The sequence below is a fragment of the Festucalex cinctus genome, chromosome 14 (genome assembly GCF_051991245.1).
Source record: "Festucalex cinctus isolate MCC-2025b chromosome 14, RoL_Fcin_1.0, whole genome shotgun sequence".
NCBI classification, from domain to species: Eukaryota; Metazoa; Chordata; class Actinopteri; order Syngnathiformes; family Syngnathidae; genus Festucalex; species Festucalex cinctus.
Genome location: NC_135424.1, coordinates 18773173 through 18785350, shown reverse-complemented (window position 1 = coordinate 18785350; position 12178 = coordinate 18773173). Strand labels below are relative to the sequence as shown.

General features: G+C 36.0%; 1 protein-coding gene across 1 annotated transcript; it reads right to left on the bottom strand.

The window, feature by feature from the left end:
* Positions 1–2854: 2854 nt before the first annotated feature.
* On the bottom strand, positions 2855–11808 carry drgx (dorsal root ganglia homeobox). Its single transcript, XM_077495826.1, has 6 exons — positions 11678–11808; positions 11142–11242; positions 10219–10320; positions 8094–8266; positions 4271–4383; positions 2855–4194 (listed from the first exon to the last, which is right to left on the bottom strand). Exons 1-6 carry the CDS (start codon positions 11733–11735, stop codon positions 3836–3838), a joined length of 906 nt encoding a protein of 301 aa, XP_077351952.1. The 5' UTR covers positions 11736–11808; the 3' UTR covers positions 2855–3835.
* Between the last annotated feature and the right edge of the window lie 370 nt (positions 11809–12178).

Here is a 12178-nt window from a genome sequence, read left to right as displayed (position 1 = left end):
TTCTATTTTCCAAGTGAATGCAATGCACTTCCGTAATTCTCTGTATGGATAAAATTAAAAGAAAAACCAACATATTGAAAATGTGAAAAGTTGTTTTAACTAACATGCTTAATCGCATTTCAACAGTTTTTTTTTTATGCTAATGTTTTCTGTTTTATATTGGCTCCAAAAATACTGGCATTTAGAATATAATAGCATTTATATTCAAGAACTACAGACATGCAACCAAGGCACAAAAAGTGAGGAATATTTTGTTTTCAGGTGAAATTTCAGGATGACCCTTAATTTAATTAATTACACTATAAACTATATACAGCACCTATTTTATCTTAATATATGTTTCTTAACTTCATTGAATTGACACATATGGCGTGAACTATTCAAGGTATTACCTTTTAATATGAAATGTAATAATATATTGAGAGCATATTATTAGTGTTGTCATTGTATATTATTACAATTCATAATAGTAGTAATATGCTATGGAATAGATAATTTATATAAAAAATATATAATTGGAGTTGCTGTATGGGATCTTGGGGAAGAAGAGTCCTGCACACTAGTTCCCTCTAGTGGAAAAATGACAATAAAAGAGCCTCATTATTTCTTAGTCCAAGTGTAACTGCACTTTTGATGTGCTCTTGTTGCAAATGATCTCCAATTAAGCTTTGATCTCAAATGTTGACAGGGAGGTCTTCAATCAGGTTGCTGAGTAAGGAAGGAGGACTCAAATGGAGCGAAAGTGGCACACGGCCCACCTGCACATTAGTGGCGGCTGCATTAAAATCTGCTTCGTTTGGAATATCGCCATTCAGAGACGAGCTTAATTGATCCTAATTGATTGGGTTATTGATCAGGTCTGGTACAGGAATTAAAAGCAGACATGATAATATGGAGCGGGCTGTTTCCGGCGCCTCTGCTTTATGAACTATAGCCTAGTGTAAGTTCAGGTGATGTGTGTGCGTATTTTGTGCAGGAGTGAGTGTGCGTGCGGGCGTGTGTGGTTTCAGAATACATTTGACCACATGTCTGCAAAAATATTTCATTACTGTAACAAAAGAAGGCCATTAACTGCAATGTAAGAGCTTCTATCAGCCACATTCTCCCCATGTTTGTCTGCTTTTCTGGCTCCTCTCCAGCTAATTTGATATAACAATGCAACACACAACGACTTGTACAATCATCAATGATGCCACATGCTGCCGCTGAATGTCAACACCAACTTGACTTGTTTATGAAATATTAAAGCCGGGAATTACAGCAAAACTTAATGATGATCGGAGTCATTAGAACTCCGGCAGGCTTTGTTTTGGCTTGTAATGATTCAATTCCACAACAACTGTATTCAATTTTGGCAAGCCATAATGTGTTTTTCCACATCTTTTGTGGAAATGATTTTTTTTTTTTTTTTTTTTCATTTGTGGCAGGATATTAGCTGCCATGCCACTCTCATTGATGCTTTATATACATATATGAACTATCCTTGTAGCTAAATTATTTAGATTTTTACAATTCACTCTTTACCTAATAGTTGAGTTATATTCAAAACAATAGTAGTAATACAAATTGGATTTTGGCAGGTACAATAATTAATGTTAGGAATGTTATTTTTCTAAAGAATAATTATAAAGGCTAATTTTAATATTTAAATGTATATTCTTGTTTAAAAAAAAAAAAAAAGCTGTTATAGACTATGTAATAATGACTTTATTAGTGTATTAATATAAAACATGGCCATAAATGGTGCGTAGTCTAGAATGTGACTTTATACTTCTGACATGATCTCTCAGCAGGGTGTCACTTCATCAATTATTAAAGCTGTACTTCACGGTCATACATAATTTGTCATCAATTATTCACGATAATGTGTGTGCAGTTGACTTAATTGTGTTATTGACTTATCAAAAGTCATTTCCTGAAAATCCTCCAGGATGGGATGTGTTGTCAGCTGATGTTGCATCACCGGAGGGAGGAAGTGATCAAATAATAATAATAATTAATACAGCTGTGATGAGAGGTCATCTTCTTCAAATGGACCACGAATACACTGCGATGATCACATTTAATGGGCTTTATTAAGAGGCAAGGAGACGATTCCTCAAAGTAAATGAATGATAAACATCAGCGTGATGCACTCCAGGCTTTGGAGAGGAGCTGCTAAATAATGGATAAGAACAGATGGCTGCAGCGAGAGCGACATGAGCGACTACATGTTTAATTGTTTTAAAGAACATGTCACGACAGCAGCGGCGCTGTGTTCGCTGTCTGTCGGTAATCGGGCTAACAAAAGGGAGACACGCGGGCTGCTGTTCACTTCCCTCCACATGGACACACTTCCACTGATGACGGCTGATTTGATATTAGTAGATTAAAGTGCACTTTCACTTGAAGATCAACAATGATTGGTTTGTGGAAACACAAAAAAAAATGTGGCAAAGCACTGCCATTAAGCTACTCTTTACATGCATCAAAATTTACAATAAGTAAGTGTGGGTCCACTGAAGTGACATATTCACATTATCCATCGGGTGTAGGGTGGATATAAGAAGTCTACACACCCCTGTCAAATGCCAGATTTTTGTGATGTAAAGAAGACCAAGATAAATTATTTCAAAACTTTTTCGACCATTGAAGTGACTTACAAAATAGCCAAATGCATATTTATTTTAGGAAACATGAGAACATCTGGACTTTATGTGGGGTTAATCAGAGGCACACAGAGGAAAAGTGGCAGGTGCGTTCTAACTCCTGTTTAATTTTGAATGTGATTGGTTAATTCTGAGCGCGGTCACAGTTGTACAGGTTATAGGTCACATAATGGAAAATATTTAGAAATGAGTTATCCTGGTCGCTTTTTTTATATCACAAAATAAATAAATAAATAAGAAACGGTATTTAAACAGGGGTGTGTAGACTTTTTATATCCACTGTACAGTTAAGCCTCAAATGGTTCATACATGCATGCATTTTTATTTGTTCAGTTACATATTAGCTATGTGTATTACGTAAGTATGGATCTGTCATTGTAAACACTTTTGACTGGAAAATCTACTTGTAGCTAAATGCTAAAAACTTAGCATTTTTTCCCACAATGCTGTGGAGTATAGCGCATACCCTGTGGCATTATGAGGAGAAAAAAAAAATGCTGAATGTAATCATTCACTACAAACACAATACAAATCATAAAACACACAAACATTTACATTGGTGTAATGTACGCCAAATGCTTAAAAAAAATATATATATATTTTTTTTAAACTTGCACATACCTCAGTCAATACCCTGTGGTATTATGGGAAAATGTCTTTAGCATTTAGCGTGCAAGCATGTTCACTCAAAAGTCAAACCCAGCAAATGTAGGCTTAACATTAATTTCAGACTTTATTATTAAGGAGCATGATAATTAGATGTATAAATAAATAAATAAATAAATAAATAAATAAATAAAATAGCAAAGTAAAAAAAAATATGAAAAATTAAGTCTCAAGAAGAGAAAGGGGATGAATAATTTTGGAGATGCAGCTTTGTGTTAAAATGTAAATAAATAAATAAATAAATATGAGTCTTTTGTGTTTTTATGTCATTTACAGCAAATTTACCGCTAAATGTGTTGAATGTATGAATCATATTGGACTTAACTGCTTTCGTCCATCGAAGAATGCAGAAAAAACCCCAGATCCAAACGTGTGCTTTTGTGAGGTCAACAGGTCCACCGTACGTTTGTCACAAACAGTAATAATAATAATTCAAAATAGTCCATTAAATAGTTAGATCTCGTGCTCGCTCCATCGTTGTGCCTCGAAGAGCTTTCAGTGTCACTCAAGTGTCCGCATGCTCACTTCTTCTCCACGCCGTCCTTGTTGGAGCAGTGAGGGTGCTTCTCAGGGGCGCCCCCCAGCACCTTAGAGGTCAGGTTGGGGCTGGAGGCGTCCCTGCCTCCGGTCCCGCCCGCTTCCGCTTGAGCCGGAGTGCCCGTGGCGGGTCTCACCATGCCCGCCCCGGACAAGACCCCAGGCCCGGACGACGCGGCGGCCGCGCCGAGCAGGTTTGCCGACTGAAGCACGGCCTCAGAATGCTCGCGGGCCTTCATGCGGAGGGCGGCCACACTGGCTGTGCGGTTGCCCTGGCAACCATAGGGAGGCAGGAAGGACAAGCCCATTGGGTCCGAAACGCAGCAGGAGCACAAAGCGTTACCTGAAAGACAACACATTGGACATTTTAGAATGGTGAAGGTAAGAATTTGGATGATGTGCGTAGTGATGAAGATTACCTTTCAATGTGGCCACCTGAGAGAGGGCCTGAGCATAAGTGGCAGAGTTGAGGAGGGTCCCTGGTAGACATGATGGGAAGAAGGGACCACCGGGACCCACTGGCCTGTTCATACTGGACAAAACAAAGACGCTGAATCTCCAAGGAACATACACAGATATAAAAATTGTGGTATGTTGTGAATTCTTGACTTATTATTATTGCAGCATCTTGTGTTTTGCTCATGCATGACATTCATTGATATGTGACATGCTCACTGCATGCCGATATAAGATATCCTATTGGTCCTTGAATGCTCTGAACCAATGGCAGGACAGCTTTTTTATGTTGAGGAAAAAAAACTTTAAGTATCGGTATGGTATCGGTATCGGCCGATACTGCAAAGCTGGGTATCGGTATCGGTATCGGGAGCCAAAAAACGTTATCGGAACAACACTAAAAAAACAAAACAAAACGCCTTACTATACATGGTCATTTAAAAAAAAAAAAAAAAGCCTTACTATACATGGTCATTAAAAAAAAAAAAAAGAAAGAAAGAAAACGCCTTACTATACATGGTCATTAAAAAAAAACAAAAAAAAAACGCCTTACTATACATGGTCATAAAAAAAAAAAAAGATGCCTTACGATACATGGTCATTTAAAAAAAACCAAAAAAAAAACCACCTTACTATATTCATGGTTGTTCTTAAGAAAAGAAAAGAAAAAACGCCTTACTATACTTGGTATTTTAAAAAGTGCCTTACTATACATGGTCATTTTAAAAAATATTTTAGAATATATATATGGTCATTTAAAAAAAAAAAAAAAAAAAGCCTTACTATAGACAGTACATATTTATTTATTTTTTATTACTATACATGGACATTTTAAAAAATATTTTATAATATATATGGTAATTTAAAAAAATACTATATACAGCAGATGATGTTTTTTTTACTACACATGGTCATTTTTTTTTTAAATAATGCCTTACACTACATGGTTGTCGGGGGGGAAATGCCTGACTTAACATGGTCATTGGTCAAAAAAAAAGATGCCTTATGATACATTGTCAATGGTCATCTTTTTTTTCAAATGCCTTACTATACATGGTTGTTTTAAAAGAAAAACAAAAAAAAACATGCCTTATTATACATGGTCGCTTAAAAAAAAAAAACGGCTTTCGATACATGGTCGAAAAACCCGCCTTACTATACGTGGTTGTTAAAAAAAAATAAAATAAATTTAAAAAAACGCCTTACTATATACATGGTCTTAAAAAAAATGCCTTACTATACATGGTCATTAAAAAAACAAAAACAAAAAAAACAACGCCTTACTATATACAAGGTCTTTAAAAAAAATGCCTTACTATACATGGTCATTAAAAAAATAAATAAAAATTTTTTTTTTTAAAAACGCCCTACTATACATGGTCATTAAAAAAAAAACAATGCCTTACTATACGTGGTCATTAAAAAAAAAAAAATGCCTTACTATACATGGTCATTAAAAAAAAACAAAAAAACGCCTCACTACACATGGTCATAAATCAAAGATGCCTTACGATACATTGTCATCGTTTTTAAAATGCTTTACGATGGTTATTAAAAAAAACAAAACAAAAAAAAACACCTTACTATACATGGTTGTTTTTTTTAAAAAAAAAAAAAAGAAAAGAAAAGAAAACACGCCTTACTATAATTGGTCTTTAAAAAAGTGCCTTACTATACATGGTCATTTTAAAAAATATTTTATAATATATATGGTCATTAAAAAAAAAAGCCTTACTATATACAGTACATATACAGTACATGTTGTTGTTGTTGTTGGTTTTTTTTACGACACATGGTCTTTTTTTTTTTAAATAACGCATGACACTACATTGTTGTTGGGGGGGGGGGGATGCTTGAATTTACATGGTCATTTTTTTTCTAAAAAAAAAAAAAAAAAAAAGACGCCTTATGATACATGGTCAATGGGATCTTTGCACAGCTCGACTACTTCCTGAATTGAATACCACGTTTTTGTTTCCTGTCTTTCATGAGTGGACAAACTGATTAGTTCAGGTGAGTCTGGCCAATGTTGTTGTAGTTACTGAGATCAGGCACACCTGGATTAATCAGCTTGTCCACTCATGAAAGACAGGAAACGAAGGAGTGGTGTTGAGTTCAGGAAGTAGTGGATTTGTGCAAAGAGCCCATGGTCATCTTTTTTTTCAAATGCCTTACTATACATGGTTGTTTTTAAAGAAAAAAAATAGCACACCTTACTATATATAGTCACTTAAAAAAAACGCTTTACATGATGGTTGAAAAATGGTCATTAAAAAAAACAAACAAAAAAAAACAAAAAACGCTTTACTATATACATAGTTGTTTTGTTTAGTTTTTTTTTTGTTTTGTTTTTTTTTAATGAGAGAAAACAGGCCTTAGTATACATGGTCTTTAAAAAAAAAAAAAAAAAAAAAGCCTTACTTTACATGGTCTTTTTTTTTTTTACAATAACTCTTAAAAAAAAAAACGCCTTACTATATTCATGGTCTTAAAAAAAAACAAAAAAAACTTTACTATACATGGTCTTTAAAAAAACTGACTTACGATACATGGTCATCTTTTTTTAAAATACTTTGCAATATGTGGTCGTTTAAAAAAAGCCTTACTATATAGATGGTTGTTTTAAAAAAAGAAAGAAAGAAAACACACGTTACTTTACATGATCTTTTTTAAAGACACATGATACACGGTCATCTTTTTATGCCTTTCTATACAAGGTAGTTTAAAAAACAAAACAAAACATGCCTTAAATGCCTCGTTAAAAAAAAAAAAACGCCTTACATTACATACATGGTCATTAAAAAAAACACACACAAAAAAAACGCCTTACTATGCAAACTTTACTTAATAAAATAATAATAATAATAATAATAATAATAATAATAATAATAATAATAATAATAATAATCAGCCTTACTATACAGGGTTGTTGTTTATGATTTGTTTGTTTTTTAAGAAAAAAAAAACCCTGACGCAGGGAATTTGAGAAGGTTAATTGTCAATGCTGCACTGCTAATCTGAAGGGTGTGTCAAATATGTTGGCCCTCTGGGGGCCCCTGCTGGCTAAGGGACCCCAAGCAATTGCCTACCTTGCCTAATGGCAAACTGCGCCTCTGGTGACCAACCAATCAGAGGGTGGAAAAATGTAGCGATGGTCAATTGAAGCTTCATGAAGCACTTGTGATATTTTTTGACTCCTCTAGGTGGCAGTCTTGGTTTATTAAAGATGCAGTGGAAATCTAATCAATTTTCACTGAACTAGTATGTAAACCAAAGCACCATTTAGAAGAGTAAAAAAAAATATAACAAGTGCTTCATGAAGCTTCATTTTTACATTACTAGAAAATGCTAACTAGATCAAAAGTCGCAATTTTCTAGACACGAATGTTCACCCGCAAAAAAATAAAAAAATAAAAAAAATAAAAAGAAATAAAAGAATGTTCACCCGCAGACATTAAAGTGCTGAACCCATTTGAATTCTGTTGCAAATCAGCAACACTTAGGCAAATAAACAGTATGACTATGTGGAGTCTTACAGCATTCTGTAAATTTACTAGTGAACTAGTTTTGTGTACATTACACATGGTCAAACAGTTATATTTTAGTGGAGAACTAGGATTTATCCTAAACTTTGCTGGGCTGTCCTCATTTAATAATGGATGACACTTGATGAGAAAATGAGAAAAGGTGAAAGCATCCAATTTTGTGCTAATCCAGTTTGAGGTGTGCATAAAAGTTGAATGAGACATCAGCCTTTTGGCATCACATTGAGTGTTCCGTTCTCACCTTTGTTGCATGTCCAGCGGGTCTTTGAGTTTCCTGCTCGGCTCCACCGGCGACTGAGAGTTGATGCTGCGCGTTGGCAGCGCGGCCTCGCTCAGCTGCTCTTTGCCTCCTTCTGAGTCCGTGCTGCCTCGTTCCGTCTTCCTCCACTTGGCCCTGCGGTTTTGAAACCAGACCTGCAGTGACACAAAACACAACCAATAACTTTCTGACCACGATGTTCCGTACCACTTTTTTATTTTCAGACTGATACCAGTACGAATATTCAATTTTTAGATTAGTTACGATTAGTCACCAATATCACTGGTATTTTGATTCATAACATTTCCTCAAAAAAGAGACCTATATATCCCAATATAGATTTTTTTTCTTTAAAATTGCATGAAATTAATGGCAATTTGCTATTCTTCTAATTTCCAATTCCTGATTGTAAAATGGTCACAAGGGTACAGCCGATACTGGCGTCGGCGACTGGTATCTGGTATTTAGTATCGGTACACACACATCCATTAATAAATTTTTTAGTCACTATCTAACAGTTACAACTAGAAAACAGTGCAATACAGTATACTGTACAGGTTTTCAATTATGTCAAACATAAGTACTATGTCACATATAAGTAATGTTTTAAAGTAAGTAGAAGTAATACAGTTTAGTGTGTAAGTGTGTCAAATAAAACTAAGTCCATTTAGTCAAATGTAAGCAATGTAGTGTATAAAATATAAATTACTGTATACGGTATGACCAGTACGTCAAATCTCATAGCAATTGATCAAGCTCCAACACATTAAAAAAAAAAAACTGCTAACAGAAAATGTACATATATACTAACAGCAAAATGTGACCTTGCTGACAGAGTGGACAATGACAGGATGGACATTTTTGTTGAATGTTACTGTCTAATGAGCACATGGTGGAACTTCACCTATAGCAACAGGATTCACTTTGCAAATTGATTGTGTGTAGTTCAAATTTCTGATTTGATATTTCATGATGACAGAGTGGACGTGTTAAGCTTGACAACATCCAACTCCACACAAGAATATATATCGGATTCTTTTTATAAGCTATTTGGGCACATGTCACATATGTCATTCGTTGCAGTAGTGCATGTGTCACATACATAATGTTATGTCAAGTTGTAGGAGTAGCAGTCAAAGTGCAAAAGTTGTGGCATGCACGTGTGAGAAGTGAGAACAAGTAGCGGTGCTATCTTAATCGAATGAAGGTCAGAGCCTATAAGAACATTTAATTGAGCAATTTTTCATTATCATATTTTAATGACTTCCCGCTGACAGTTGTGCAGCCCGAGAGAGGCGGCCATGAAGTCGTTTATTTGCCCATTTAGGGATTGTTTGACAACATCACATTCGATTAGGAGCACATTCGAGCGGGCATTAATCATGCCGTGCCAATTGAATGGAGGTTACCTCTCCATTGTGTCATGTCAACAAGGCCGAGCAAACATGCAGACGGGACAACAATGCAGCCGACGGACTTATCTCACCCCTGCACCTTCCTGCTACAAGTCAAGCCTACCCCCCACCCCCCACCCCAAACGCGAACCACCACCACCCCTCTCTCTCAATGGCCTATAATTGCTCCATTCATCTCCATTTGCAGCGTGCTCTTAATGCGGGGGGAGGCCCATTGACACACTACAAAAAAATGGGAGTGAGGATGGAAGGAGGGAGGGGGGGCAACGCTGCAACAGAAATGACATTTATTTCCTAATAATAATGCAACTTTAATATCCCTGCTCGCTCAGATTGAATAATAGCACTGTGATAATCGGATTAGGGGAAATTATTTGTTGACGCTTCCTGATTTACAACGCAGGATTCCATTATCGGACCTGAAGCTATATGGGGTGACCCCAACCATTATGTCCATCGCAATTACATGCAAAAAAAAAAAAAGAAAAGAAACGGGAAGTGACGTAACGTGATATTTTGCATGATGACATCTCCTTGGAAATGGACTCACATTTAACAAATTATAGAGCCACATTATGACTATTTATGATGATGAAACAGTGTAGCCTAATTTTATTTTGATGCCATTTTTGTAAGACCTTTCCTACATTAAAAAAAAAGGCGAAAATGACGCAATGCAGGCCGAGGCTCACCTGCACCCTGGCCTCGGTCAGGTTGATCTTCATGGCCAGCTCCTCGCGCGTGAACACGTCCGGGTAGTGAGTCTGTGCGAAGACCGCCTCCAAGGCTTCCAGCTGCGCATTCACACGCACGCGCGCACACGCAGGCACACCCGCACACGGTACATCATTTATATGCAAATTGCACGTAATATACACAAACTATAAGAAAAAAGTGCAATGCAAAACAAGTGCATGAAAATATGGTTATTTGAAAAATATGACTATGAATACAATTGTTTATTGATGCTATTATTATGTTTTACTAAATTCTGAAATAAGGATTTAATCAGCTAATATACATTATATATATATATATATATGTGTGTATATATATATATATATATATATATATATATATATATATATATATATATATATATATATATATATATATATATATATATATATATATATATGTGTGTATATATATATATATATATATATATATATACATAAAATTAGATGAGTAACTTTTTTTTTTTTTTTTTCAATATAGACTAATGGTTTTTATTTCCATTTACAAGTGCGCTGTGTTGACTTCACGCATAGAAAGCAACTTTCGTCCAAGTTTGGAATTGTTATCATATTATATTTGTTTCAGGATTTTCATTTTTAACTCCTGCACTCCACAAAACGAAACATTTGACAATGTAAACATTTCTGAAAACACAACACCTGCACTCCATCAACAATTGGTGACGAAAACAAAGTAAAAGACAATCAAAAACGTATTTCTCCAAAAATAAATAGCCTGTATGCTGCAAAATAAACAGCAGGTTTGGTGCTTCATATTAATAAAATAATATATTTGAATAGGATTGCAGATGTTTTTTTTTGTGGTTTCTCCTAAAACAGATGTGTATCTATTTCGAAAATGTGCAATCGAGCCATACCTGTTGCAAAGTGAACGTGGTCCTGTTCCTCCGCTGTTTCCTACGCAGGAAGCCATCATCAAAGTCAGCTGGGGCGTGGTTGGCAAAAGTGCTCGAATTCACTGAAAAGTACATGACACACACTTACTCACTTTGTAAATGGCTTGTTTTAAAATATCAGTTTTGCAAATACAATTTAAAAAAAAAATCTCACGAGGTGCCTCAGTCATTTACTTATTTTTCCTTTTGTGGCAAAAAAAAATTCCGAGTGCAAAATCAACAATCAAATAATCCAATCAATGACATGAATTGATGCTGTTTGGAATCTGTGAGGAGCCATGGAAGGACTTATGACACTAACGAAGAGCCGACCAACATCTGTCCCCGAAAGAACCCCCACATGATGAAAGCTGTCCCAAGGGGCCTCCAACACTTACGCGTCATTTTCTCCTTATAGCACTAACCATGCAGAAAACGTATGCAAAGAAAGCCATGCATCAGTGCACTAAAAATGTCACGCTATAAGACTAAATAATAATAATAATAACAATACTTACATGTATTGGAGCGACAGCACTCAGCATCGATTTGCGGAGGACAGTGGAAGTAAAACATCCTGCAAGAGTTTCACTTTCGAGTAAAAAAAAAAAAAAAAATCCTGCCTGCTCTCGCAAAACACGCACAACATGGACGTCAAAGTTGGGAAGTGTGCTGCGGGAGCATCCTCTAAAAGATGCACTGCGTGTGCGCGTGCGTGAATGTGTGAGCAAGAGAGAGGGAGATGCTGCTCTGGTGGGAAGAAGAGTTGACTGGGAGGGTCCACTTGCCCCCCCCCCTCTCTCTCTCTTTCGATGACACACGCGCGCACACGCACTAATGAACACATGCACACCTCTGGGAGTGTCCAGATGTCAACCTTTTCCACACATTGAAAGTCCTCGGGGGCGTACTAAAATGATGACAAATAATGAAAGCAAATTGTTATTATAAATGATGAGCATTTGTGTGTTTTAGTATTTTTTTCTTGGCGGGCCGCATGTGGCCCACGGGCCGTGGGT